Below are 27,854 nucleotides of genomic sequence, written 5' to 3' on the forward strand. Positions count from 1 at the left end.
ATCACCGGGGACTCTGACATGGGGTCCAGGTTATGATCCCCATCCAGACAACCCCTTCCTGGCCTCCAGCTCCCTGCTGATGGGTGCGCTTCGGTGGAGAATTTGGCTAGGGGCCACCCCTGTAAAGTACAGAGACCTCCAAGAGCAGCACTCAGCTCCATGGACACAGTTGTGTCCATGGCCAACACAGCCAAGCAAAGTTATTCATAAGGGAGAGCACTGCATTTGCAGATGGGGAAACTGAGGCTGGTGCACAGCCTACTTTGGAGCCCCATCAGAGCTAGAGCCCAGCTTTCCTGCAACCCAGTCCTGTGGCCTCTGCCCTAGCCCTGCTGATCCTAGCAGCCCCCATAACCAACCTGAAGGTCCCTGTTGTGGTTCTCGCATAGCAGTTGCAGAAATCGCAGAATAGGCTCCATAATCAGGACTGTCACTCCCATTTCATTGTTCTGGCCCTGCTCCCCAGCGTCATGGCCTTTCCGAAACCCTATCGCCATTGGGTATCGGGAGGGGGTGCCAGGCATCACAAAAGTCTCTCCTCGTCCTAGAGGGAAACCCAACCTCATTAGCATCGGGCTATCCAGCAAGACAGCCCTTTGGCCACACCAGGGAAACCGCGACCCCATACCTTTGAGGCCAGGGTCAGGCTCATCTTTGTCCTCACGAGGCTTGTTCCCAATGTCACTCATGTTCACAGACACCGTAGACTTGGTCTCCTGCTGCGCCTTCTTCATCCGGTCATGTAAAACTTTGAAGAACTTCTCAGACTTCTTGTCACTTGTCATGAGGTTGTAAAAGGATTTCTGAGAGAAGTGAGGATGGCAATTTGAGTGTCCACCATGAGACGTTCTCATGGCATTTGAGTGTCCAGCCTGTCCCAGCCTGTCCCTCTGATTTGCTAGCCACCAGCACTCAAGATCTTGCTTATAATATAATGAGCAGGTTTATTTCCATGCAACAGCGCTAGAGCTAACAGTCGTCTTAGATTTACAGAAGTGGATCAGTCCCTACCCTGGGCTCTCCTTTACCATAAGCAAGGTTAGGCGCAGAGCCTGATGAGCAGGGACTACAGCAGATCTAGGCCTGGAAAACCGGTCTTTGCATGTATCATTTGCTGGCTTTCCTGTGGTAAGGGATTCAAAATAGCTTAAGAGTTACCAACCAAGAGCTGCAACTCTTGAGTCATTTTAGCAATACCCGGCAGAGGGCATCAGCATTACTCCAGAAACCTGCCAGCAACAACCTGCCCCTTTCACAGCATCCAGACACTGAGTCAGAAAATTCAAGCTGACAGAGACTTCTGAAGTTCCTCTTCTGGATGGCCAGCAAACACATGCAACTATCCTGCTAACTGACGTTTTGGCAAAGCCTGCTGTCCAGGAGCCGAGCCAGGGACCAAGGAATGCCCTGCACACCCCATCTTCCAAGTGCTGGGACCATAGCGCTACACAAATCAAACTGCAGCTCCCCAGGGTCCCCTGGGATGGATGCCCACTGCACAGCCAGAGCTCAGCACCTGGATCTCCGTGTTGCCTCCGTCCAGCAGCCGAATGGCAAGCAGGATGCTCTCTTGGAAAATCTTCTCGTTCTTGGTGTTCATGATGAGGTCAGCCACCAACTTGGTGGCCCCTTCTCGGTCCAGCCGGCACTGGACAGCAGCGATAGCGGACCAGTCCTGGTCTTGGCCTACACAAGAGGACCCAAACGGATGTGAGGCCGTGACACTGCGGTCATGTGGGAGAACGAGTACAGTTAACAGGGTGTCTTTGTGCAGGGGCATCTGAGCAAAATAACTCCCAATAGGACCTTCAATCCTTCATCTGCCCAAATCCTGTCTTCTGGTGGCGCTGGGAGCATGGAGACCAGCTACAAACCTGACCACATCATGGCTTAGGAGCTGAGTGTTCAAAGTGCGCATGAGCAGCACAGAAAGACAGGGAAAGCACAGGAGAGGGGCACTCACCTCCCCCAGCAGCATCCACAATTTCCCCTTTGGAGCTGGACTTCTTGTTCTGCAGGTAATTGTTCAGGAGCATTTTCCGCAGCAGGTTGCCCTGCCAAGACAAATAAACGTCATGAGGCTCCCAACTCCAGGGCCAGCGCTAGAGCGGAACGAGGCTGAGGGCCCACGGGCCACAGCAGGAAGCACGCTGCCAGGCTGAAGAGCGGGAGGTGCATGGTAGAGGAGAAGGGCTGGGGATGTGTTGCAGGGCAGTGATGCTCACCCTCTCGCCATACTTGTTCCTCTTCACCAGCATCTGTTGCAATGTCCTCAGCACTTTGATGCAGAGCTTCTCTTCTGTCTCCATGAGGTCCTTGGTGTGCTGCACCAGCCTGGCCAAGCACAACAGAGCCACCATTACGCAGCCCAGAGGGACAAGAGGGTCCCACCTCCCCCCAACTCTGCAGACACACATCCGACCAGCACCACAAGGGATGAAAGGCTCCAGCCCTTCCTAATACTCTCAGCAACCCCTGGGCAATTGCAAAGCATCCTTACTTGGACAGGAACCCTCCACTCTCACATCGCTGGTAGGCCTCCGTCCCTTCCATGAAAAGCAGCTCTGGCCGGTGTAGAACATCCACCAGGACAGACAACTCAGCCTCCACCAGGGGTTTCAAGCGATCCTCCAGGGCGTTGATGATGTCCTACAAATCACAGCACACACCTTGAGGGCCAATTCATGCCTAGGAAACATGAGCATGGGAGAGGGACCCATGCAATGCCAACAGCTGCTTGCTTTCACCACAGCAGAGCCACACTGCACCGCTGATTGCGCCACCCCCTGCTCCATACCTGCAGCTTCTCTATGATGTTCTTGTAGTCCCACTGGTTGGGGGTGGTGGAGACACGAGGGAAGGTCCGCGTGGCTGTCTTGTAGCTGGACGTGTTCCTCTGCACAGTGCTGGTGGAGCTGCTGTTCAGCAGTGAGCTGACATGGGCATCCAGATCCATGGGCAGGGCAATGGAGCGGCTCTTGGCTGCGAGGAGAGAGAGCTGGGGTTGGGGCCAGCCATGACGGCGGTGGGGAGGCAGCCCAAGCCATCAGCTGGATCCTACCACACTGCCTTGGGCTGGGCACCCCTTTACCAGCTCTTTGTTTGCGGTAAAGAAGATTTAGGTTAAATACAAAACTCCCCCAGGTTAGTGAAGAGTTGAGTATTTCCATCCATCCCTCCCCACTGCAGCACAACGTTGCCTAGAAACTTGGCCTGCCACCTGCAGTAGGACAGGAGGCAGCACTGCTGCCGGTTTTCAGTTGGGAAAGCACAGCACAGAGAGGTTGTAAGTGCCCTGCCTAAAATTACGAAGGGGAATCCTAAGATTCCAGCTCACATCCCCACCCAGCATCTAACCACCGAGCAATCCTTTCCATACAGTGACTCAGTGCTAACAACCCATGTCCTGAGTCAAACAGCCACGGGCGGGCTGAGGGCAAAGTCCTGGAGAGGGAAAACCGCCATAAACCCTGACTTTATTTCCGGGCCCTTTGCCAGTAGGGACACACCAGGAATCTCCCAGATAAACCCAGGCTTTGGCTATTCCCAGACCACCCCGGTAGTCCCTAGAGACCTAGTTCAAAATGCACGTCTCCAAGCCAGACCTCCCTGTTCCCAGCCAGTAGCCCCTCACCAGGGCACCCTGCCAAGACTCGCAGTAGACAAGACAGCCAGCTCTTGCTCGCTGCCGGGAGTGGAGGCAGCCAAGGGTGGCTGCGTCCACCTCTCCAGCGGGGAGGCAGAGCATCCCTGTGGCACAGCTCCTTACCGACCATGGCCAGCGTCCGGATACAGGCCTCCACTGAGCTCTTGTGCTGCTGCTGCAGCCAGGGGCACTCCAGCAGCCTCATGGTGGACTGGAGAAGCTGCACAACAATGGTCTGATGGGTCTGAAGGAGAGAGTGGGCAGGTCTGTACTGCAGCAAGGCCCTTCCAGACCTAGGGCAGTTCCTTGTTTGGGTGAGCCCCCTTCCTCCCCAAGTCTCCTTGGCACAGGTCATGCTTCCTAAGGGAAGTGTCCAGCCAGGGCTCAGCCACACAGTGTCCTGTTACCTGCAGTGAGGTGCTGTTCTCTGAGAAAGGGGAGCTGAAGAAAGCGTTGATGGTGTCCAGCACCACCGTGAGCACATACTTCTCCAGGGTGGGGTCCGGGAGGCGCTTCTCTCGCTTCTTGCACATCTGCAAGGAAAAGGAAGGCTGCTGATGGCACCTAGGTATTGCAGTGGCATTAGCAAGCATCCTGGCTGGATGCCCGCTGGCATGCAGCAGCTTTGCTGAGCAGGGAGGACATGCCCAGTGAAACAGCTCCTAGATCTATGCCTTAGAGCCCTGATTGATCCTCAGCCCATAATGGGGCAGCCCTCCAGGCTGCACGAGTCCTCGTGGCGTCCGAGCTGCATGTCTGGCCCTGGGGAAGTCCTCAGGCTTCGAGGAAGCCTCAATGAGGCCAACCTGTCCCCATGCCAGGGCAGTGGCTGTTTCTGCCGTGTCCCTCCCACCCAGCCCTCCTCACACACCCGGGCCATGTCCAGGGTGAAGTTCTCGAAGAGAGTCCAGATGTGGTTGCTGGTGTAGATCTCCTTCATCTCCACCTCTGTGTCCACATAGCAGTGGTTGACAAAGTTCACATAGGCCATCTTCACCTGCCAAGGGAAGAAGGCAAGAGGGCACAGACGCAGTGAGAAGACAAACCCAGCTCTCCATCTCTGACAGGGAGACCCTTGTGCGTCTCCCTCCTCCCTCCTGGCAGCATGCAGCTCTAGAGCGACAACACCTCCCTCCAGCCCTCTGCCTCGTGTGTTACCCCCTGAGCCCCCTGGCACCCTCCTCGCTGGGCACCCCATACCTCGGTGATGCAGTCCTCATGCGTCACCACCCGCACCACATCCTCCAAAGGCAGCAGGGACGTGCACTTGATTTCTGTGTACACGTTCTTGCCCTCAGCGCAGGCAGCCAGCAGGTCTACTAGCGAGATGTGGTACATAAGGGGGCTGTTCTCCTCCACCCCGTCCCTGGCTGCCGTCATCATCTCCAGGAGGGTGGCCAGTGAGGCCTTGTCATTGTAGAAAACCACCACGTCGTCCCCAGCGTTGGTGAGCTGCAGAGGAGGCTCAGTAGTCACCGTTCCAGAGAAGGAGGATGAAAAACCTCAGCAGGCAACAAACCACTTCCTCTGCCCCAGGGCAAACAGAAGGACTGCTTGGGCAGGGTTGGGGGATGAAAGCACCATGTGTTTACAGGGAATACACAGCATTTGCAACGCAATTAAACTCAAAACCTGTGGGATGCCCTGCTGCAGCACATTACCAAGACACACAGAAAGGAAAAAAATCCCAATCTAAGGGATCAGCCCATGTTCTCCAAAATGGTTATTGACTCTTGGACCTCACTTCAAGACCTCAGAGCTCTTTGCAATATACCAGGGCAGCCAGAAAGGACTCTTCCCTGCAGAAAAAGCCAACCCTGCTGCTCCTGGGAGCCGTGTCCTGCCATCCCCCTGTGCTCGTGCCCCACAGGCAGGGAGAGGGGCTCTCACCTCGGTCATGATCATGTCCTGGCACTTCTTGACGTACTTGCCCTCAGCCTTGATGATGGTGTGCAGGAAGTCGAGGTACTGCACGTGGCGGCCGTGGGTGGCCACACAGTGGATGAAGTGCTGCGGCACCGTCTCGTTGATCTCCGAGCAGAGCTGGTAGTTGTTGAGGAAGATGTGCTGCATCGTCTCGGCCTCCAAGAGCTGTGGGATGGGGGGAGGCAAAGTGAGACCAGGGGACTGTGCAGGGCTCTGAAGAACAGCTGCCTGTTGCCTCCCATCCTCCTTCCTCTCCCAAAGATCTCGTCCTGCCTTTTCTAACTCTTGCCCTTGCCCGCTGCAGGCCTACAACCTCCCAGCGTGCCATCATCTCTCCCTATGCTACTGGCTATGACAGCCCTTCAATCCCCTCTCTTTACCCCTGGTGTCAGGAAGAGGTTGAGGTGTTTGTGCAAGAGCGCCTGGTTTTCCTGATTGCCAGCACAAAACTTCTGCAGGAACTGGTGGGTGAATTTCAGGATCTCCATCATCTTGGCATCACCCTGAGGAAGAGCAGAGTAGAGAAACAGCCTGAGTTGGCAAGGGATGGAGAGCGGGAAGCAGGCTGCTGTGGCTCCTGCCCTGGCTGAGCTGCAAGAGTCCAGAAGGCCCTGCACCTTCCACCCTCTCCCCAGGCACTTTGGGAGGAGCCGAGCCCAGCCTGCTTCTGCTTGCCCACCTTTTCGTAAGGGATCTGCAGCAGATCCAGCATCACTTTGTGGGCGTCCATGTTCTTCAGCAGGCGCTGCTGTTTCTTGCGCACCTGCTCTCCGACCCCACACATCTTATTCAGCCGTTCCAGGATCTGGGGAGAGAACAACCGTGGCCCGGAAGGGAATTGAGACTGTGAGTCCATAAGGACATCCATCAGCGCTGGGGGCCTGCTTAAAATCCAAAGGCACTCTCCACAGACTCATCCTTCAGGCAGTGCAATGCAGAGAGAGCTCTCGAGCCAACCACAGATCCTCTCCCCTTCAATCCCCCACAGTGGGAGTCTCCCTTGCGTTCCTCACTCATGAGCTCTGGTAATTTAACAGGGCTGCTCCTTGCACTGAGCCGTAGGAACAAGCCCCAGCTTGACTCATTTCCAATTCAACTGTAGAAGAAGTTAGGAGTGTCCCCACAGCTTCTCCCATCTCCTTCTCGCTGGTACGTGCCATGCTAACCCAGGCCAGACTGGCATCCCTGGCTGTCCGTCTCTTTACCTGGGTGGCCCTGGGGATGCTGCCAGAGGTGGGATTGGGGGCCACTTACCCCCTTGACTATCTGATAGTTCTCGCTGCTCTTCTCTCCCGGAGCAATGACCTCTTCATCGGCAGTGTGCTGCAAGGGGAGAGAAACGGGTCAAGGTCCCACTGCACCTCCCCCTCAGCCTCTCTGATGCCGGGCAATTAGTGCACTCACAGGACCTTTTGACTCTCCTCTTCCAGGGAGGCATGTGTGACCCATCAAGGGGTGATGCATATTGGATTTAAATGAGCTATACCTCTGCTCCCTGCTCTTTTCCCACCCCACTTCCCAGAGTCTTGCTCAGGCTTCTCACCTCTTTCTTCTCCTTCTTGTTCCCCTCCACTGTGCTGTCTCCTTTGGTGCTGCCTTTCTTGTCCACCCAGAGCTCTGATTTCTCTACCATGGTGCGGAGTTTGTCCAGCTCTGACTTGATTACCTTGTAGTTCTCAACATCCTGGGCTGAGATCAGGAGCTGAACCTGCAATGACATTCCCAGAGGGGTTCCTGAACAACCAGTCTGGGGCATGAACCCAGCTCCCCTCCTCTCCCAGATCTCCCTCACAAGAAAAGGAGCCATCAGATAGTCACCTCGGCTGGGAGGCATCCCACGTCCTGCACAGGCAGCCCAGCACGGGCTTACAGATGCTCCAGGGGAGCTTCCCCCGCCAGTGTTACCTGTTTGAAGGTATGCAAGACCTCCTGCCTCTGGCTGAAGTGTTTGAAGAGGAGCTGCAGGGAACCAGAGATGAGCGGCGGGTAGTCGTGCATCGTCAGGTGGATCAGCACCCGGAGAAACATCCTCCCTCCTTCATCATCTACCTCCAGCATGCTGCTCGTCTTCCTGAAGCCGAGATGAAAGCGCTTGGCATTAGCAGCCGCATGGGAGGTTGTAAGCACTCCACAGGGTGCTTACTCCCTCGGGGCTGATAGGGACAGCTGCATTAGCCTTTATAGCCTGATCTTCCTCATCACCTGCAGCTTTCAGACTCAGCAGTGAGTACGTATAGGAGAGGGAAGAGCCCTATGGCCTGGCTAACTGGGCACCAGAGGGGCCAGGGGACTCACCCCACACCAAACATGGCTTCTGCGTGCTCGCCGATCCGGTCCAGGTTCATTGCTGCAGCTGAAGGGAGAGGGAATGCAGGAGGTGAACAGGGCAGCAGATGTGATCTTTGCGCTTTGGCGGAAACCCCGCAGGAACTATCCTAGCTCCCCGGGTAGGCACATGCCAAGCGCTGGCCCGTCTCTCCAGGGGCTGGCGCATGGGAACAGCACGTCTGCAGCTCTCAGCCCTCAATGAACACAGGATTCCTTCTCCCTCCTGCACAAACTCCAACCCCTTGTGTCCCCCACAGCAGCAGCAGCCGCCAAAGCTGCTGAAGCTGTTGCCTCCGTCACCAGTATTTACACGGCCTGTGCGGTTTGCCGAGTTTATCTGGTACCAGAAACAAAGGGGAAGAGTTACTTGTGGAGTCAAAGGCTGGAGCTGTCCCATCAGCTGCGCTGTCCTGCATGGGGTAGACTTCTACAAACTCCTTCTTGAAGACAGAAAGTAGGTAGGAAATCCTATAGTCCAGCCGCACATTCAGGATGAACTGGTAGCAGCAGGGAGGGAAGAAAGCAAAAGTGAGTCCTTTTCATGCCAGCTGCCTCTGTATCAGACAACTGCTCCTTTCCCTCACCATCCTTTCCCAGCCAGGGGTCCCCCCTGCAGCTCCCCAACGCTTCCCTCCCTCCTTCCAAGCATCACCAACCTGGTTTCTCCCTCTCCATGGCTCCCACCTGCAAGATCTCCAGGATCTTCAGCTTGGTCTCCATCACCACAATGTTCTCATTCTCGATGCTCCTCCCTCTGTCCACTGGCTCTGGGGTGGACCCAGTGCTGAGGCTTGGCGCGCTGAAGATGGACTGTTTCCTGCTCAGCACCATGGTGGACATTATCTGCCCAACGCCCTGGATTGATCTCCGCACATTCTTTCCTAGAGAGGTGGCCACAGAGTGCAGAGTTATCACATGGGGAAAGGAAGGTGGGAGAGAACTGACGTTAGGACCCACTTAAACAGGAAAATGCTTTAGACATTAACCAGAGAACGAGCAGAAGGGACTTGCTATTCCTCTGGCACGGCCAAGCCTTTGTTATTGCTGGGACGTTTGCAGCATTTCTTGCTCACTTTGCATCCTACACTGGGAAAGGCCAAAGGCTTGACAGCTCTTGCTTCTCAGTGCAGGCCTAGCTTTCACATGATCAAACTTGTGATTTTTTTTCCTTGTAACCAAAACTGGTAAGTGCTGGATGGACCATGGAAAACACTTTCCCATGGGACCATGCCAAGCGACCTTGCTGATGGAGCAGGGACTCACCGGTCACCTCATCGCTATACACTGCCTGCATCATCAGCTGGGGGTTTTGGACACAGTCAATGATGCCCAGCAGCGTCCGCGTCAGGCGCAGCAACTCGCTGAAGCTGTAGAAGCCGAAGTAGATGAGGTTGTGGGCAAGGCTGACGACCTGGGGGGAGGACAAGGAAACTCCAGACCTCTCCACACTCAGGTGGAGAAGAAACAAATGCATGGGGAAAGGGATGCCAAGGCGGCTGCCCTCATCAGCCAGAGGCAGCCTCAAGGACTGGATGCGGTCTCCTAAGGGGCACTGGCCAAACCAAGCTGCACCCTGCAAGGTGCCAGCAACACCTACGCTATAGCCAGCAGGGCCATCTACCGCAGCCTCAGGAGCACTGTTGCCCCCTGCACAGGTCTCGCACCTCGAAAGTGAGCTTGTTCTTCTCCTCGTTGGCGAAGGGCACCGCCTCGCTCACCACGTTGTTGAGGTAGTCCTCCACAAACTCCATGGTGCTGGCAAACTTGTTCTTCTTGTCATCACGGGAGACGTTGAGGTTGGAATCGTAGCTGCAAGGGGAGATAGTGGGGGTGAGCTGGAGAGAAGCGAGGCAGCAAGCCTCCTCTCACTCAGCCTGGAAGGAGCACTGTCCAAGCAGTCACTGAGAGCTGTCACAGCCAGAATTGACGGTCATGGATAGAGACTTTTTCCTTCCCAGACTGAGACCTGTCAAACTCATTCCACAAACACCCACACCCCCAGTCCCAGTCCCCTAGAGGGGCACGGCATCTGGCTTCGTGCCTCCTGCTTTGCCCCTCAAAGCCCCTGCGAGCCTCGAAATATCTCACTCTTTGATAGTGATAGCTGTGGGGATCTCAGTCCAGAGCCGTGCAAACTTCACAGGCATCACCAGCTCCTGGGGGTCCCTGTCCACGTGCACGTGCAACATGAGGTGGCAGAAGGATGCCCGGAGATCAAAGGGCAGCATTTCATCTGCCATGCAGAGGAAGATCAGGTCTACACCCAGCTGCTGGGAGATCTCCTTGATGGCCAAGTACTGGCGGTCCAGGCACATGCGGGCAAACAGCTTCAGCTGGTACCTGTTTAGGGGTGAGGGAGTGAGGCCACGTGACCTTGACAGCCTCACTCTGTCCCCCACCCCCCGGAGCCTGGGGAGAAGAGGGCATGGCATCATCACCTGTAGTAACTCAGGACATTCTCGTCATGGGCATTGCCTGCTCGTGCCTCCTGTGCCAGCTGCCGGATGCTTTTCTCGTGGTGGTCGTTGTTCTTGTCCGTCCAGGTGAGCCAGACCTCCTCCTCCGAGTACTCAATGCTTAGGTATTCATGGGTCTGGGACATCTCCTTCACCGGCCTCAGCCTAGGGGTGGAAAAGGGATAAAACTAGGGACACTTCCCTTGACTGGGAACGGCCACACCTCATCCCAGAGGCAGGATCCTACCCCTCATCTCACGCTGTAACCACAGAGGCACACTGCCTATAGGACAATGGGGGTTTTACAGCCAGGAAACGGGGCACCGAGGAAACTGGCTGCAGGCAGGGCTAGGCACCCAACCCAGATGCAATCCCAACCCCAGAAGACCCATGGTTACTCACTCCGTTTTGATGAGGATGTCGCTATTCTTTGGGTCCAGCACACACTTGCAGATCAGCTCCTGGGTGACAGGGATGGCAATGTGGTTGGACACACACAGGTCTGAGAGGTAGTCCAAAAACCTGTGAGGCAAGGGCAGAGCAGAGATAGCTCACGGTCAAGGGGGGGGGGGTTTGACAACAGAGGCTCTTTCTGCCCCTAACCCCCACCCATCAGGTTGCATAAAACGCTTTTCCAGCCCTGCCCTGGGACAGAGTGCGTCTGGACACCCACCGTGGCTCGCGGTTCTTGCGCACCAGGCTGACGAAGGTCTCCACCTCGGTCTTTGTGATGTGCTTCTCCAGCAGCTTGCGGTTGTTGTGCAGCAGGGCCGTGATGGTATCTTCGGCCAGAATGTCATAGCCGATCTGAGACTGCATCATGCCGAACTGCTTGGCGATGTGCTCCTGCAGTAGGCAGAGAGGAGATGAGGCAGCAGACAGGGCTGCATCCCTGTGGGGGTGCCGGGGTCTGACAATGCCCCTCTGAGGCCTCCGCAAACCCCCAAGGGCCATGCAACATGGGCTGGGATGCGGCTCCCGGGATGGAGACCAAGGTGACCCAACACACCTGGTTCTTGCGATAGTCCTCCTGGGAGTGCCGGAGCACACGGTAGCACAGGCGAAACATATACTGGTAGGGAGCGTTTTTCTGGTCCGACAGCTCCTCTAGCCGCACCAGGGGCCCTTCCCCGCCTTTGTCCTTGAAAGGGGCTTTCAGGATCCCAAAGATCTGCCCAAAATTGGAGATGATGAGGTGCTGCATCCCTCTCCCCATTGTCCTCTCCTCCTCTCTGTGCTGGACACTGGCCGTGCTTGGCAGGAGGGCCCATTACACCACCATAGCATGAGCTCAAGGCCAGCTAAGCCTCTTCCACAGGGCTTTTTGGAAGCCCTGGCCTCTGGCGTGGCCCCGGGCAGAGCAAAGCGTCTCTGCCAGAGCTCAGCCCTGCTTGAGCATATAGCTCAGGGCCGCTCACCTGCTTGAGGATGTTCTGCTCCCGCATAAGCTTCTGCCGCTCCCGGTTGGGCTTGGTCACCACAATGTCCAGCACGTTCTGGCCATTGTTGGGGACGTCACTGACGAAAAACACCAAGTCTTCCAGCAGCTGGATCACGAACCTGCCGAAGGGGCATGGTGCCAGTCGGGCAGCAGGATCCTCCACCCTGCAGGGCCAGCATGGCAGGAGGCCACTTGCCCATCTAGACTAGAGCCCCTGCAACGCAGCTGGTGAGGCTTCAGGCACGTTTTGGAGGGCCAACAAGCCCACGCTTAGGCTTCAAACTCCTGCCAGGGAGAGCTTGCTAGCTGATCTTTTCTCCCGCCTCCTGCTAGAGGCTGCTTGCTGCCCTGAAGCCTGAGACTTTTACAGCCCTTGCGGTTCCTAAGGAAACTATCTTCCTGAGTCAGGTACCCTGGGTAAACACCACGGGCCTTCGCTCGTGATTCATGCTGGGAATTTTGCATTGAACCTCTCTGTCCCTTTAGTCACCTTTGCGGCAGCACCAGTGCGGCAGCACCAGCATTGCAAGGGGTGGCAGGGCGGAATCGACTTGTTCTGTCCCACGGAGTATCTGTGTTTGCTCAGGAAACACCAAGAACCCACCCACCTAAAAATAACACTGTGACTAACCAGGCTGCCCCTATCGTGGGGCCATCTCCCCCTCAGTTATTTTTCTAGCGGCAAAGGAGAGGCCAGAGCAGGTCTGACGTTATCTGATTTCCTTGTCAGACCCCTGGGAGTAGCAGGCAGGGAGTTGGGTCACCAGCAGGAAAGCAAGACAGCGCTGGCACCAAGACCCAGGCAGGGGCCCGGAGTGGCAGCGATGGTTTAGGGCTCTGGAGGAGCCTGGCATGGCCCCATCCCCAAAGGGAAATGATTCTTTTTACCTCCGGTCATTCTGGCTGAGAAAACCTTCGTTCATCTTCTCCACCACGTTGGCCAGCATGGAGCTGGCATCATTAGCAAAGTCCAAGTCCCGGATTTCAGACACGGGCACGGAGACAATGGCAAAAGCTTCTTTGTCTTCCTTGGTGGGGCAGGTGCCGAGCTGGAAAGCAAAGGGGAACCCGGCATCATGCTGGTGGGGCACAGCTGGACATGTCCGTGCTGGCCTGGGCTCATCCTCCACCTCTGCCACCCACCCAGGGGTGAAGTCAGGGACCCAGTTTCTCCCCACCAGTGGGCTCCAGGTTGGTTTCCTCCTGCCCCCTTGGATTACCAGGATATTTCAGCCCCCAGGTGAAGGGATCTCCAGGCAGATCAGGGTGCAAAGGAGGAAGAAGCAAGCGGGCAGAGCCCAGGGGGAGGACCTGCACGCTGGAGGATGGAGTGCTGGCCCTACCATGAGGCGGATGGGTCTCTCCTCATCGATGTCAATGGGAACGTTGGTGCTCTGGATCCATGTGTTGGTGCAGAGGTGGCGCAGCCTCACATAGGAGTTCCTGCAAACAGCACAGCATGGCTGTGAGCAGCCCCACGTGGGCAAACTGTCACCCCACCGCTTCCCCCGCACTGGGCAAACCTCTGCCGAGAACAGGCTGGGCCCCAGCACCAAGACTTGATGCCACGTGATTAATCCGCTGGTCTCTCCCTGCTTTTTTGCAGTCCCTCAAATCTCTCCCTCTTAGACACAGCCTTGGGACTTTCCCAGGGAGAGAAGCCCAGACTACAGGCAGCAAACGAGGCTCAAATTCACAGCTCTGCCTTCACCATGGGCTGAAGGGCACACACGTGCTCACGTACCGTGGGACGAAGGAGTCAGTCTTCTGCAGCGTTGTAGGGTCCAGCTCAAAGAGGGAGGCAATGTCATTGCCATGAGGCACGGCCACCAGGCGGTATTTGATCTTCTCCCCTGTGTTCCTGCGGCTGGAGCGGCTGCTGCTCCCCTGTGCAGGGGAAAGCGGCTCTGAGCACGGCACAGAGCGACTGCCCCGACGAGCCCAGCCTCCCCGCGCACGCGGGATCAGAAGGGACACGCAGCAGCTACGTTCAGAGCAGAAGCTTTCGCTCGGACACTGGGCCGGGCTTAGCAGCATGGAGATGAACAAGGGGCTGGAAGAGCACAAGCATGGCGTGATGCACCTGAGCTATGAGACCACCCCATCTCCAAACCTTACCAGTGCAAAGAGAAAAATCCCCTGAAAGTCCAAGTCTCTCTTCTACCAGCACTTCATCTGCACACCCCTCTGGCCTGGGATGCAACATGCACCGGGCACTGGGACCGCTCCAATGGCTCTCAGCCGGGTCCTCTTGCAAGCGCAAAAATAGGGATGCTACTCTACAGCGCCAGGCACGGGGACGCACTGCTCGGCAGCCCAGCTGCATAGCAGCCTCCGGGGTTGCCCTGAGTAGCAGCTTCAGCACCAAGCAGCTCCCCGTCCCTGCGGCGTGCTCTGCTACGGGACGATGCCCTGCTCTCGGACAGGGGCTAAGAGACGGCGTGATTTCAGGCAGCAGCAGCAGCGTTTCTGCTAGCAAGGCTGCACACAGCTCACCGTGGGTGCTGCTTTGGGCTCAGCCACGTCTCCTTTATAACTTGGGTTTTCCTGAAAAGTTAAAGAGGGAGATGAGAGACAGCTATCAATCCTCTGACTTGGTCCCTCCAAAACCCTGAGCATGAGGTGGGGGGTGGGGAGGGATTATCTCTAGTCCTGCCTTCCTCGATCACATCGCCAGCAGCCTGGAACAGAGAGAGGAGACCAGCACAGAGGACATGACCCACCAGCACATCGCAGCATCCCCACTAGCCAGGACCAGGACGGGGTGAGCCGTGGCTAGCAGACCCTGGGACTCTTCATTACAGCAAGGTGAGCTCTTGCTGTAAATCCTTTGAGGCCCCAGGTGGAGGTTTCACTGAGCAAGGTAAGTTGGACAACACCAGCCCTGGATGGAGACCTTCTTTCCTCTGCAGATCCTACCTGAACGTGTCTTGTTTTAAGGCACCCACATTCAGCAGCCATTTCAGAAGTTTGGCAGCAGCCCCGCTATTTGCTCTTTTCCATCCTGGCACTGATAGGCAGGGCCCCAGGCGGCTCTATTTAGCCATCTTCAAGTTAGGGAGCACCTCTGGCACTTGCACGCGCTGCGATCCCCCCAGATGTGTCCATGCTCCCCCGACCGCAGCAGGTAACGCCAAAGGACTGTTTCTCCCTTGGCTGTGGCAGCTCATCTCTGATGCACTGACCGCATTTTGTGAGTGCTGAAACCTCTCTGTGCCACTACCAGGAGACTTTGCACCAGCCTCAAAGAGGAGCAAAAAAATTCAACAGATGATGTTTCCAGGCCTGGATTTTGCCAAAACCTCCTGCAGCCCAGGATAATTCTAGATGCCTCCACAGACCAGAGGATGGGGAAGTGCAAAACTTGATCAGAAAGAGTTAAATGCAGCCAAACTGTCTCCCAGTCCCAGTGCACAAGGAGGCTGTACTGGTACAATCGCTTGGCCTGGAGCAAGTAAATTATAGGAAAGCCCCAGCCTCCCCGCTGCCTGCCGCCCCTGGACCGAACACGCCGTGGGCCAAGGAGGGAGCCGTGAACAATGAGTCTGGCCAGCAAACCCCGGCACTGCGGGGTAGGGGGTTTCAGCAGAGATAGCCTAGCCCTGCAAACGGGCAAATAACAACATTGTTCATGGCCCCGGTCCCAGCACACGGCGTCTCTGCCTCCTGCGAGCGAGCAGGAGCCGTCAGGGTCCAGACGCTACCCAGGCGGGAGGCTCTGAATGCAAAACAGAGCAGGGCCGAGGTGGTCCTGAGAGCATCCCCGGGCAGCTGCAGGATGGGGCATTTGCTGCTCTGGAGGGACATCGCTGCTCTAAGGGCGGCCTCACGCTCCCTTTGCGCGGGGCGGTAGCAGCAGGTGTCTGCGCTCTCTGCTCGCCCCTTACCTCTGCTGCCAGGTAGTTGCCGGTGGCGAGGTGCTTGAAGCGGTACAAGCCGTTCCAGTGCCCAGCTCCTCCTCGGCACGGATCGTGATGGACCACCTGGAAGAAGCACAGGAGACTCAGCCGGCGGCGCACACGGCCGGGGTGCGCCGGGATGCCATTCCTGCCTCCGACGCTCCGCCTGACCTTGGGCAGATACACCGGCGATAAGAGCCCTGCCCTATCTCGAAGGCAGCTGTGAGCAAATATACTCGGGGCGCGGACGGCGGGGAGACAGACAGGGACAAGCCGGAGGGAGGCTCGTCCCCTCGTGGGCGCGCTGGGCAGAGCGCGGGCTGTTTGTGCTGCAGAAACCCGCGCCCGCTGCCCTTTCCAGCCCTCTGGCGGAGTTTGAGCTTGGCACTGGCTTTTGCTGGCACAGCCCAGGCTGCCAAACCCGGTGGAAACTCAAGGCTTGAAAGGCACAGAAATAACCGCTGCTTCTTGCAAACACAGCAACCCACGTGCCCAAAGATAGCCGGGCTGGATGCTAGGACACCGACACGCTCTGCATCCCATCCTGTCCCATCCCAGCTCACCTCCACCTCCCACAGGGCGTTGGAGCTGGTGGCCGAAGTGGCCGACTGCCTCAGGGTGGTGCGGAGGAAGACGTGCAGCTTGCCCTTGTACTCGTCGCAGGTGAGAAACTTCTCCTGCTCGGCGTGGAAGAGCCTCACCACGTCCCCCTGGCACAGGGAAACGGTGGTGAAGCCCAGCAGACAAAACTTGCCTTTCCCAACACAAATGCTCCTCTGAGTGCCATGGGAGGGCACCTCGTCTCATGGCTGCAGCAGGGACTGCGGGCACGGGGGCACCCCGCATCCTCTGCAATGGCATTGCCCTGCTCGTGCAAATCACTGCTCTGTGCTTCCACTCCCCAAGCTGTAAAATGGGAGCAAAACCAACTACTTTATGCCCTTGGAGCAGGCAGAGGCTCAGCTCACCAATGTGTTTAAGGCATTAATGCCTCCAGGAGGAGAATGTGGTGCATGTGGGAAGGCAGGGAGAAGCGTGCGCCTGGGGACGAGGACCTGTAAGATCATCACAATCAATATCCAGCCAGCTGCTTCCTGGAGGACCTCAGACCTGAACAATAGCTCTGTAGGGAAAGTTCCTTTCCCAGGCAACAGTCAGCACCGCTGCACGGCTAAACCGCCTCTTACTGCTCCCAAAATTGTCCACATAGATGGAAGCCACTGTCGGCACTGTGTCACGTATTGTCCTCAAGAGCAGATTTAATGTAATAAGGCAGAGGGTAATTTGATGCCCTCCTGGGTACCTCCTGCCAGTAGATACTAAAATATCCCACTCTAACTTGCTGTTAAGTGCTCTGAGTGATGAGTTCTCCTAGAAATGAAGACTCCCAAAAGCAGATCTGGTGTCTCCTTCCTCTAGCCTTGTCACACAGCCAAACAGCTCGTCACACGTCCTGACAGAGCAGGGGGACCGGGCCAGGTCCCTAGCAGCCGGCAGCAGCAGGACAAACACCCCTTCCTTACCCCCTTCAGCACTTCCTCCAGGTGGTCGCAGAACTGCATGAAGAGGTTGATTTTCCAGCTGGTGTTACAATTAACTGAGTTCACCTGCGGAGCAAGAGAGAGAGCTCACAATACTAGAGAAGGAACTAGAAAAAAGGCAAAAAAAAAAAAAAACCCTAACCCCTGCCAAAAGCCAGGCAAGCCCTGAAAGCCAGATCCCACTTTCACAGCCTGGCCCCAGCCCCGGCTCCCCCAGCTCCCAGTACCTCTTTGCAGCCGGCGTTGTCAGCAAGCTCGTAGTTGCTGGCGTGCAGTGGCTGCCCGGCGTTCACGGGGTTCAGGATCACTTTGTCCCCCACCACTACCTGGGGAGGGCAAAACGAGGAAGAGGGGGAGTGAGGATGAGACCAGGCACCCTGGGCCGGTGGCACACGTGCCCCACTGCTGTTCAGCTCAGAGCTCTTCATGCTAGACCCCGACGTCTTCGCTTGGGGACGTTTCTCCCCAGCTTTGGCCCGGCACTCACGTTATCTCCGTTGCTCCTCAGCTTCCAGAAGGGCTGGATGAAGAGCCAGGACCCTTCATTGCCGGTGGCGTCCAGCGTCACCCGCATCGCATTCTTCTCGAGCAGGGCTGGCAGGCGCTTGTTCACCGTTAGGTACTTGTTACTCTTCATGTGGAGGAGCTGCAAAGCCAAACGCCGCAGCTGAGCTCCCCGCAGCAACAAAGCCTGGGGGCTACAAGGGACCTCAGGGCTGGTCCCTGCCCGGGAGTGATGCTGTGAGCCCATTCCAGCACTGCCCGACTCTGTTCTGCTCATGTTTGCTTGGATCCATGCATCTCCCCCAAAACCCCATCAGTAGGAGCAGCCTGGGCCCAAAAGCAGAGCGTCGAGCCCACCGGAGGGGAGAGCAAGCGCCCATACCTGTATGACGCTGCCGTATTTCACCACGTCCCCATGCACTTTCTTGTTCTCCGTCTCGTTCTGCTTCTGCTCCATCTGGGCCGCATGCTGTCCACCAAGAGGAGAAGATCAGAGCTTGGTGAGTACCAGCCCCCCACCAGGAGCCAGCCCTGGAGAGGCCACCTCACCCTCAGCTGTGGTGAGGGCAGAGGAGACAGGCTGGGACACATCAGCACCCCTCTGTCCCCCAAATACCCCAGCACAGTTATATCACTGAATGGCCCAGAAATATAATACGAGGTCCTCAGAGTCGGAGGGCTCAGTCCAGGAGCCCCGCGTGACCCCGAGCAGCCATACGAAGCTGAACGAGCTGGGGCAGCTCTGCATTTCTGCCACCCAAGGCCAAGGACTTCAACATTTGCACAGGGAGAAGACAGCACCGAAACTCCCCGAGAGCCCCAGCTGGGCAGGTCTGATGGTGAAGCACCAAAAAGGGACCCTGCGCACAGGCAAAGGGCTGGGGAAATGCCAGTTATTCCCAGCCAGCGCGGCCATGGGAACCGGGGACTTGCTGCTGGGCTGAGACCTAGCAGTGAAGGGAGCCACGCTGGCAGTGCCCGGAGACGTGGCAGGTTCTGGCCCGCCACGGCGGGAGCCGACAGCACCCGCTGGCCAAGACACCCCGCGAGGCGGTTGCTCACCACCTCCGTGGGCGTGCGCCGGCCCGCGCCAGCCAGCCCCTCTCCCCAAAACCACAGAGGTTTTCCGCGCGTCTGGCTCCAGCAGCCGGTGGGGCGTTGTCGACGCACGCGGCGCGAGGCAGGAATTCGCTCCCGGGACGGATCCGTGCGGGGATGCCGAGGGCATGCCTGCCGGCCCACCGGCTCCCGGACCGAGCGCCAGCCGCGGCACAGCCCCGGGGCAGTGCCGAACCTGGCACGCACGCTGGCAGCCACGGCTGCTCGAGCAGAGGCTGCTCCGGCAGCCAGAGATGGGGGCGAAGAAGGCCCCATCCTGCAGCTGCCGGCGCGGAGCGAATGCAAGGGCAGCTCTCAGGTTTAGGGGAGCCTGGGACAGCCCTGGCAAGGAAGCAACCACGGCAAGGGATGAAGCTGGCAGAGTATCTAACCCCTCCTGTCCTATTTGCTCCTCTGTTCATATGAAGAACTGGGAAATAAGCTGAGCCGTGCTCTGCACCTTGCAGAGGTCCAAAGGTGTTGCTGTGCCGCTGCGGAGCGCAGCCAGATGGAGCAGCGGCTCGGAGACCCCCTGTGCCCGGGGCTGGTGCCCTTAAAACAGCAGTTTTACACGATTGCCCAAGCAGGTGGAGTCAGGGCTTCAAATCTGTCTGGCACACGTTGCTGCGTTGCGAATGCTTGGCTGCCTTGAGCACTGCTGCAGCTTTAGCTCTCCGTCCGCACGCAGCTCTGGGCGAACGTCTGTCGGCTCCCACCCCGGGGACACGAGCCAGCCTGGCCTCGGAGGTCCAGGCCCGCTCGGACCATCAGCGACGGCAGGAAACCAAAACCAACAGCCCTGGGTGCCACCGCGCTTAGTCTGTTTAGCGAGGAAAAACCACACTGAAGCAGAGCAGCAAGTTTGAGAGCGGAAAGGAACAACACCACGGAGCAACACGGCTCCGGCGAGAGACCAATCACCGCGGCGGCTCCCCCAGCTGCGTCCGGCTGCACCTACAATTAGTCAGCCGAGAAAACATCAAGCCTTAAACCCACTTAAAAACAAAGGCACAAGAGCACGAGCTTGGAAAGGCAACAGCAGGCATCTCAGACCGCTGGGCAGGGTTTCTCCTCGTGACACCTGGGCTGCTTCTATTTCAGGAAATTATCTCCTCGGGTTGAAAGATGCTTTCAGCCCGCAGGAGACGCTGATAAATTAAAGGCTGGATTTCAACTCCCTGCCAGGATATCAAGGGGCTTCGCAGCAGAGCCAGCACAGGAAGCAAATTGCATAAACTCTTGGGCTCGCTTACTGATGGCACTTCAAATGCTCTGCTGCATTTCCCAAAAGGGCAACATCAGCAGCAGGGCACAGGAACAGGGAAAGTTTAAGACAAATAAAGCCAAGGTTCAGTCAGGCTCAGAAATGAGCCCTCTGTCCATGCACGGTGAGCACAGGTGTTGACATTACAAGTTATATTCTAACTGAAAGCAGGAAAATAGAGAGCGTCTCTGTGCGAAGTTAATGTTACGTGGTTAGACACGGCAGGATGCACTGACCAGGTCTTGGCATCTCCAAAGCGAGCTGGGATGCTCTTTCCAGATGCTTTATTAGACCTCGCTCGCCAGGCTCAGCGCAGGCAAAACTGGGGGAACTGCGGGGCCTGTGCTGTGCTTGAAATCTCCTTAGATGATTTAACGAATCTCTCCTGAACTTCAGCTCTATGAATCATCCTTGCAGCCTTGCCAGCTGTCTGGCGCGATTATGCAATGTTTAGCATGGGCCTTTTCCAAACCTCGTGGAAGTCAACAGGAGCCTTTAACTTCCACAGGCCCTTTGGAGCAGGTCCTCTTCCCAGCGTCTCCCAGGCCGGCCAGTGCAGGCTCGAGAGCTGGGACAGCCTGGTTTATTTATGGCAAGGCCGCGGCATTTAAAAAGGCACCTGCCAGCAGCGAGGGGCCAGAGCGCCGGGACCTGCCGCTGCAGGGCTGCTCTCAGCCCTCTTGCCCCGGCATGGCTCCACCAGCTCAGCTCTCCGTTGCCCTTTTTCCCTTCCTCCAGGCACCTCTCGGTGCTGTTTTGCCCTGGGGAGGTGCTGGGCTATGCTGCTCGCTGCGTGGTGGTGCACCGCTCCCAGCCCAGCTGTGGGCTGCCAGCTCCGATTTCTGCAGAGATGCTGCTGCTGCCTGAGCTCGCTGGAAACCTCTGTCACCTTTCAGCAGGGAGGAAGCAGGTAGAGGCAGCAGCAGACAGCGGTGGGGAGAGGAAACAGAGCAGCTCCTTCGAAGGGAGCAGTAGAAAGGCTGAGACAGCCATGGCAAAGGCTGGGAGAGCTGGTGGGGTGGAAGGGCACAATACCAGCATGTCTCACCCCAAAATCAGCATTGCTACCCTCCCTTTCTCTCCCTACCTGCTTGGTCACTTGGATCCTTTTTTTTTTTTTTTTTTTTTAAGAAAAAAAAGGTTTTCCCTGGGAAAGCTCCTTTGTAAGCAATGCCCAAACCTGACACTCCTTAGCTGGAAAGACCTGGCAAGCCCCCAGTGCCCAGCCACGATGTTTTTAAGGCACAGGTGTCCCTGGCAAGCTCTTTTGCCCCTAGACATTTGCAGCAGCCCTGGATAAGCCTCAGGAGAAGCAGGAAAGCTCTTGCTTCTCAGACCTGCCCCGAGCACCCCCATGCCCACCAGATGCTCAGGCCAAAAAACTCTGCAGGAAATTGTTGTTTCTTGACTTTCCCCAAGGACAGAGTGGGAACCATGTGAATGGTGGGCACTGACCAGACCGCAGGTCTGTGTCACACATGGTCCCTTCCTTATCTTGCAGCCCGAGCTGCAGAGGCTCCACTTTGGCACCAAAGGAGCCACAAAACTAGGGACTCCCAGGCCAGATGCACCATCAGTGTTAGTGGGCAGCAAGCATTGCAGCTTGGCCATGTTTTTCTAGCTGCACCAGGAGCAATAAAAGGGTCAGTGGCTCCCTGGCCACAGCTGTATTTGCTGCTCGCTGTCACAGAGCAGAGGTAGCCTGGCCAGGCTGAGCATCAGGAGCTGCACAGCAAGAGGCTGTCAGCCAACCAACCCACTGGGCTCTCCGCCTCGGGGGAAGACGGTCCCTCGCCCCATGCAAGCTCTGCTCACCTGGAGTTTCTGCAGCAGCACCACATCAGCGATCTTCTCCTTGTCCTGCTTGGTTTGCTTGGCCTTCCAGTACTGCTTCTGGGCAGAGTAGCGGTTCATGGGACACACTTTGAAGAGGCAATCTGCAATGAGAGGAAGCTGAGTGTTAGGCTGCACCATGGGCACAGCAGACAGCAAGCGGTCTGCCTCCTGCGGGACCAACTTAGAGGGGCAGGAGCACGTTCACCTCCAGGACATGGCTCCCATCCCAGGAGCATCCCTGGGAGAAGGCCCTTGTAACCCAGAACAACGCGGGCTTTTGGAGGTCCAAACCAGACCTGGCCAGGGCTGCTGGAGGGTCACATCACTTCATATTTTCTAGAGGATTAGTTTCCAATCAGACTAAATAATGAGTCTAAGAGTAACTCCACTTCTTGGTCTACTGACAGAAGTGTTTCCATTGGAAACAGCCATGCAATTTGGGAAGGAAAACTTTTAGGGGGATCAAAAGCATTGATGAAGGGAGTAACAAACAAGTAAGAGGATCCCTCTGGAAAGGAGGCGAAGCCAGCAGCATGCAGGTGCTGTGAGACGGTAAAGAGGGAACATCTCCCCCTCTCATTTATTGTCCGAAAGATCAGATACCTGAGCCAGGAGGACTGAAGGTTACTAGCCCCCATAGTGGCCGTGCCATTGGGATATGCCAGCTTTGCAAACACACCGTTGCTTTCCCGTGACTACTTATAAAGAGACTTAATTACCAGTGCTGGAAGCTATAAGCAACTGCTCCTAAAAATCTGTATGCAAACAGCTGCATTTCAAGGCCTATAAGAAACCCTGTTTGGATCTGAAGGGCACAAGTCTGGATCCCAGGTCCCCAAAACACTTGCAAGCATTTCTGTATTGCGCTAGATGGCCCCAATTTGCCCATTTTTCTCCACACTGCTCTGGCCAGGGCGGGGGTACAGCAGGGACTCCCTCTGCAGCAGTCCCAACACCCAGGTCCAGGACCTGTGAGCGGGAGCACGACTCCAGATCTCGGGAAATTCTGAACCAGAGTCCTAATTCGGATCCAGATCAGAAGCTCTGCAGGGTAGAGGGCGAGGGTAGGAAGGGCTCTTTAGCCTGGGTCGCCCTAATTACACCTGAAATAGCAGCCCAGAAACTTCAGACACAAGAAGAAAATCACTTCCATCTCTGGCCGCGGGACCGAGTCGCTGGCAAGCGAGTATTTATTTACCTGGGAGTGACGAACAAACAAGTGCCGAGCACAGTTCTCACCGGCTCGGGCTGCTGGGAAGAAGCCAAGTTTCACATTTCGTTTTACAGGTCTATTTGCTAATGGCAGATCCCGTGCCAAGGAGCCTTTGTGACGCTGGACTTTTAATAAGGGACTCGAGTGTAGCTGCTGTAATGCTTTGCTGCATTCTCCCACAGCAAGGCGACTCCAACTGGGGCTAGAGAAACGCTTGGGCCACCTGCAGCACCTTAAATCATTTTCATTAAATTGTTAATTAGGCTGCAAAAGGACCTGGTAGAAAGTAGAAACTGGGGTGTGGGGGAGAGGGGGAAAAAATAGAGCTATTAAGAGGCAGGTGCAAAACCAGCCCCTGGCTCTGAGCACACCCTACCCAGAGCAGCTCTGATAGCCAGGGCTGAACATTGCTGCTCCCTGTCTCTTAATATAGAGCCTTGTTTTGCAAGTGGGGAAACTGAGGCACAGAGCAAGGCCAGCAGTTTGCACAAAGAAAAGCTCCAGCAAAGCTCGCGTTGGACGCTGAAGACTTTGGCACCCCGGCCTCAGCGTTGACGATCTTCTGCGAGGCGGGTGGTGGGTGGAAAAGCCGGGGGCCGAGGAAAGCTCCCACGTTAGCGCTGCCCAGCGAGGAGAGGGAGCGTAGGAGAGCGCACACGCTCTGAAGTAGGTCAGGGCTGGGGCTAAGCTGTCGGGGACCAGCACAGCCACAGAGGTAAAGCCGCCCTGTGAACCCGCAGGGGAGGAACCGGCACGTTTCCGGCAGAAGCAGAACAAAAGCATCCTGCACCGTGCAAGGCGCTGCGGGGACCGGAGAGCGCGCAGCACCGCCGGGTCGGGTCGGGGCGCAGGCTGCGCCGCTCCGGCCCTGGGACGCGTCGGCTGCTGCATTCGCTCGCGTGCAAAAGGCCACAGGAAACCGAACCAGCGGTTTCCCGAGCCCCGCTGCTGGCATCCACCCCGCGAAGCGCAGGATTTTAGGGCCTTTTTGCTCTTCCCTAACGTGCCTGAACACAGGGTTGAGAAGAGCCTTGTGGAGGGGGAAAGAAACCGCAGGAAAAGCAAACACAAGTGGTGCCAGGCGGCTTTTGGAGGTGCAGGCAGCCGAGCCGAGCGTTCCTCACCCTGCAGGGACAGGCTCCCACGGTGGGTTTCGGCATTTCCAAAAGCCATTTGGGCCCGACTCTCCCTTTCGACGCAACATCGAGGGATGGAGGGAGCAATCGCCCCTTCTGCTGCAGGAGACGGGCCCCGTCCCCCCCGTCCCCAGCTGAGCCGGGACCCGCGGCCGCGCTACGGCGGCGCAGGATAGGGCAGGGTCCAGCCACAGGATATGGGGACGGCAACCGCACATTAAAATCCTCTCAAGCCTCTTGCTGCTGCTGCAGGGAAACAGAATTGGTCTGTTGTTTTTACCTTCCTCGCAGCGATAGCTATCGAGAAGGGAGACCACTACTTTTCCGGCCATTAAAACAAGCGGCTGGATATCCTGATAGGGTTTGCATGGAGCAGAGCGGAGTCTAGACCAGACCTGAGTCTGGAAAAGAGATTCGACACCCGCCCATGTCCGGGAAGGGAGATAGCGGGGCGCTGGGACGGGGAAGCTGCTCGACACCGCGACGGTAGCACAAGCCGCCCTGCAACTGCTCCCAGCTGCTCCCATCCAGCCACAGGAAAAAGTCCGCGGATGCCCAGGAGCGCGACGGCTCCCAAGGCCGCAGGACTCGCCGTGAGTCCACGTGCGCGCGTACAACACCCAATTGATCAGCCCCATGCACCAAATAACGGCAACGGCTGCATTGCTGCTCTGACCGCTCAATAAACCAAATCAAAAATCCCAAATCCGACCAGATCACTGGCTGTAGGAAAAACCCACTGGCTGTAGGTTCATCCCATGCCCACAACACCGTCCACAGCCCGTGCAGGGGCGTGGGGTGCTCCGGGCACCGGGAATCAAACCAGCTCGGGAAGCTTCTTGGGAAAAGCTGCCGCCTCTGTGTTTTGCAGCGTGCCGCGCACACGGGGCACCCCACAAACACCAGCCACGTCGCCCAGCTCGGTGCGATGTAGGGCAGAAACGAGACCGTCCGGGCTCAGAGCAGCAGTTTGCTCACGGCAACCCGGGGAGCCCGAAGGTCGAGGCTGCGGGAGGAGCACCGACACCGTCCTGTTGGCCTCGCCGGCTCTCCTCCTCCTTGCCCAGGCACAGCACGGGAAGCCCCATCTCAAATATTCGCCCCCATCCCGAGCTGCGCCGGCAGCCGCGGGCGCTCGGCACCTCGCAGGCCTGCCGCGGGGCTCGCAAAACGATGCGAAAACGGGGCTGGCCCTGGCTGGCGCTGGGGAAGAGGGAGCACGGCTCCGTGGACGGCAGCTGGGAACGTGCAGGGATTTAACATCCCTCCCTAAGCCCTACCCGCCCTGTGAAAGTGCAGCTTAATTCCCCCTGCTCTCTCTGAGGTGCGGCCAAGCACGGCAACCATAATTAGTGCTTAACGCTAACGGGCTTGCCACGAAATAACATGCCGGGAGCAGCTGCCCCTCCGCCTGTCCCCTCCTGCCCTCTCCCCACCGCTGCTCCTGGCAGGTAGGATGCTCGGCCGCAGGCATCCCCAGGGATGCGCTTCAGGAGGGTCGGATCAGCCTTCGGAGAGGGAGGACGCGCACGGGCCCCAGTCTCACCTCGAAACTTCTTGGGCGGGTTGTCCAGGTCGCCGGCGGCCGGCTCCACCACGCATCGGTCGTCCACCAGCCTGCACAGGGGACAAAAGCGGGAGCAGAAGGTTCAGAGAGGGCAGCGAGCGCAGCGGCCTCGCCACGAAGGCAATCGTCACCCGGCCCGAATCGGCAATGCCAAAAAGCCTCGTCCCCTGCTTTCTACCCGTTTGCACTCTATACCTACGTATCTCGACAGCACTCGGCAAGCAGCCGCTCTGGGGAGCTTTCTCCGAACATGCTGCCCCTTTTCCTCCCCATCCACTGTTTGGAGCCACCCGGGTTTGATTCTTCATTATTGTCCCTCAGGGCAAACAGCAGCGGATACAAATCGGCAGCACAGGAACCCCGGACGCAGCGCGGCTGGCCGGCGGGAGCAAGCCTGCCCCGGCAAAGCTTCGCCCAGCTCTCGGCCGAGCTCACCGGGGCCCCTTGCCGGGAGGGCAGAGCCACCGGCACCGCCGAGCTGGCTCCGTTACTGGGTGTCAAAGAGACAATGCAGCTACAGGGCAGCAGGGCTCGGTGCCGCAGGCTGCCCACGCTGACCCCTTCCCCTTCTCACCATTTCACTCTTAATCCGGCAATACGGGCCACGTTCAACTTTCACGCAACGATTCCCCGGCCACGGGGCACAACGCTGCCGGAGGTAGCGGGGGCTCCCGGAAACCCTTCGTTAATCGTTATCCCATCGGCGGTGCCAGCTCTGCCCATCAGGCATGTTGCATCTCCTCCCTGTCCCCCCCACCCACTACCTTGTTTTCCCAGTGTTGGGCAAAATCCCATGGGTCCTGCCCTAGATGCTGAGGAGCTTCCCGCGATTTTGGGATGAACGGGATGCTGCCGAGTCAAGGAACTGGCCGGGCCAGGTCCCGTCGGCCTCTCCCCTCTGCCTGGTGGAGCCTGGTGCGTGGGAGACGGCCAGACAACCCAGCAAAGCTTTGAAGGGAACAAGGTGCTCCAGCGAGACAGGATCTACCCGCTCGACCGCTTTGCACGGAGAGAAACTGCTGCAGGGGCCACCTCCCCGCTGGGGGCTAGGAAGCGAGGAGCTCGTCCGACCTGCGGAGGGCTGGATCCGGGCAGCTGGTAAGCCCGCGGGCAGAGGAAGGAGCGAACCCAGGACATGATCCCGTCCGGAGCATCGTGGGGGAAGCCGTTTCCCTGGAACTGGAGGCAGGACAAGGCATGGAGAAACGGAGCGGGCACGCACCGTGGGAGCAGGACGCGAGCTCGCATCCAGCCCAGGGCTCGTGCTGCCAGGCCGTGTGTCGAATATACCATCACGCGCGTGCAAAACGGCCGCTTCCGACAGCAACGTGGGGTGACACCTTGGGAGCTCAGAGTGGGGGAAGAGACTTTGAGCTCCCCAGTTTCAAGTGGGCGTCTCGTGGCTCTTGCAGCACTATCCTAGCAGGGAAACTGGTTTGGGAGCAAACTCCGCAGACCACACAACAAGGGTTCGTGAACGAGACAAGCGTTCTGCTCTGACGGATTGGGGACTGCGGGACCCCAAAGCAGCGGGACGGGGTCTGGGGCTGGCGGGGAGCAACAGCAGAAGGGGGACAAGCGGGAGCCCGTGTCCCACTGTGCCTCCTCCAGGCCCTGGGAACACCCCAAGGAGATGCCAGCAGCACCTTTGGGACCTTCATCTTTCACCCTCTGTCCGTCGCTTCTTGAGTTATTTCTCCTGGCTTGTTTCTCCAAGTGTCCTGCACCACATTTATGTTTGCATCAGGCCCTGAAGCAAGGAGCAGCCAGGTGGACCTTGCGACACAGCATCTAGGAGCTTCAGGGCTCCTAGGAGAAATATCCATTTCAACAAACTCTTGAAAGTCCCAGCAATTTCCTCTAATCCTTCTGGTGGCAGGAGAAGCTTAAAAACAACTAACAAGGACCCAAAAGATTTTAAGAACCAGAAATCATGAGGTTTCAGTAAACTCAAAGCGAGTTTTTTGTTGGACAGGGCCTGCCTTGGCTTTGCAAGCAT

General features: G+C 57.4%; 1 protein-coding gene across 3 annotated transcripts in view; it reads right to left on the bottom strand.

Annotated features, from left to right (window-relative positions):
• ITPR3 (inositol 1,4,5-trisphosphate receptor type 3) overlaps positions 1-27,854 on the bottom strand; it is a 46,093-nt gene that overhangs the window by 11,136 nt on the left and 7,103 nt on the right. The window contains exons 2-41 of one of the 3 annotated variants that reach the window (XM_068917958.1): positions 25,835-25,905; positions 21,919-22,040; positions 18,124-18,210; positions 17,725-17,883; positions 17,465-17,563; positions 17,220-17,303; positions 16,260-16,406; positions 15,685-15,780; positions 14,294-14,344; positions 13,542-13,684; positions 13,141-13,240; positions 12,686-12,846; positions 11,775-11,916; positions 11,366-11,527; positions 11,030-11,202; positions 10,759-10,878; positions 10,339-10,521; positions 9,989-10,240; positions 9,565-9,709; positions 9,164-9,311; positions 8,585-8,781; positions 8,268-8,397; positions 7,868-7,925; positions 7,478-7,643; positions 7,116-7,280; positions 6,827-6,895; positions 6,252-6,377; positions 5,953-6,075; positions 5,537-5,737; positions 4,847-5,098; positions 4,518-4,643; positions 4,054-4,179; positions 3,770-3,890; positions 2,798-2,982; positions 2,501-2,649; positions 2,226-2,334; positions 1,964-2,054; positions 1,517-1,686; positions 629-803; positions 360-544 (exon numbers count right to left, since the gene is read on the bottom strand). In XM_068917958.1, the coding sequence (XP_068774059.1) occupies positions 360-544; positions 629-803; positions 1,517-1,686; positions 1,964-2,054; positions 2,226-2,334; positions 2,501-2,649; positions 2,798-2,982; positions 3,770-3,890; positions 4,054-4,179; positions 4,518-4,643; positions 4,847-5,098; positions 5,537-5,737; positions 5,953-6,075; positions 6,252-6,377; positions 6,827-6,895; positions 7,116-7,280; positions 7,478-7,643; positions 7,868-7,925; positions 8,268-8,397; positions 8,585-8,781; positions 9,164-9,311; positions 9,565-9,709; positions 9,989-10,240; positions 10,339-10,521; positions 10,759-10,878; positions 11,030-11,202; positions 11,366-11,527; positions 11,775-11,916; positions 12,686-12,846; positions 13,141-13,240; positions 13,542-13,684; positions 14,294-14,344; positions 15,685-15,780; positions 16,260-16,406; positions 17,220-17,303; positions 17,465-17,563; positions 17,725-17,883; positions 18,124-18,210; positions 21,919-22,040; positions 25,835-25,905 (5,569 nt within the window). Of the gene's footprint in view, positions 1-359; positions 804-1,516; positions 1,687-1,963; positions 2,055-2,225; positions 2,335-2,500; positions 2,650-2,797; positions 2,983-3,769; positions 3,891-4,053; positions 4,180-4,517; positions 4,644-4,846; positions 5,099-5,536; positions 5,738-5,952; positions 6,076-6,251; positions 6,378-6,826; positions 6,896-7,115; positions 7,281-7,477; positions 7,644-7,867; positions 7,926-8,267; positions 8,398-8,584; positions 8,782-9,163; positions 9,312-9,564; positions 9,710-9,988; positions 10,241-10,338; positions 10,522-10,758; positions 10,879-11,029; positions 11,203-11,365; positions 11,528-11,774; positions 11,917-12,685; positions 12,847-13,140; positions 13,241-13,541; positions 13,685-14,293; positions 14,345-15,684; positions 15,781-16,259; positions 16,407-17,219; positions 17,304-17,464; positions 17,564-17,724; positions 17,884-18,123; positions 18,211-21,918; positions 22,041-25,834; positions 25,906-27,854 lie in introns of all 3 variants that reach the window. The other 2 variants (XM_068917956.1, XM_068917957.1) reach the window with 2 other exon arrangements.

This window comes from Struthio camelus, chromosome 24, assembly GCF_040807025.1.
Source record: "Struthio camelus isolate bStrCam1 chromosome 24, bStrCam1.hap1, whole genome shotgun sequence".
NCBI classification, from domain to species: Eukaryota; Metazoa; Chordata; class Aves; order Struthioniformes; family Struthionidae; genus Struthio; species Struthio camelus.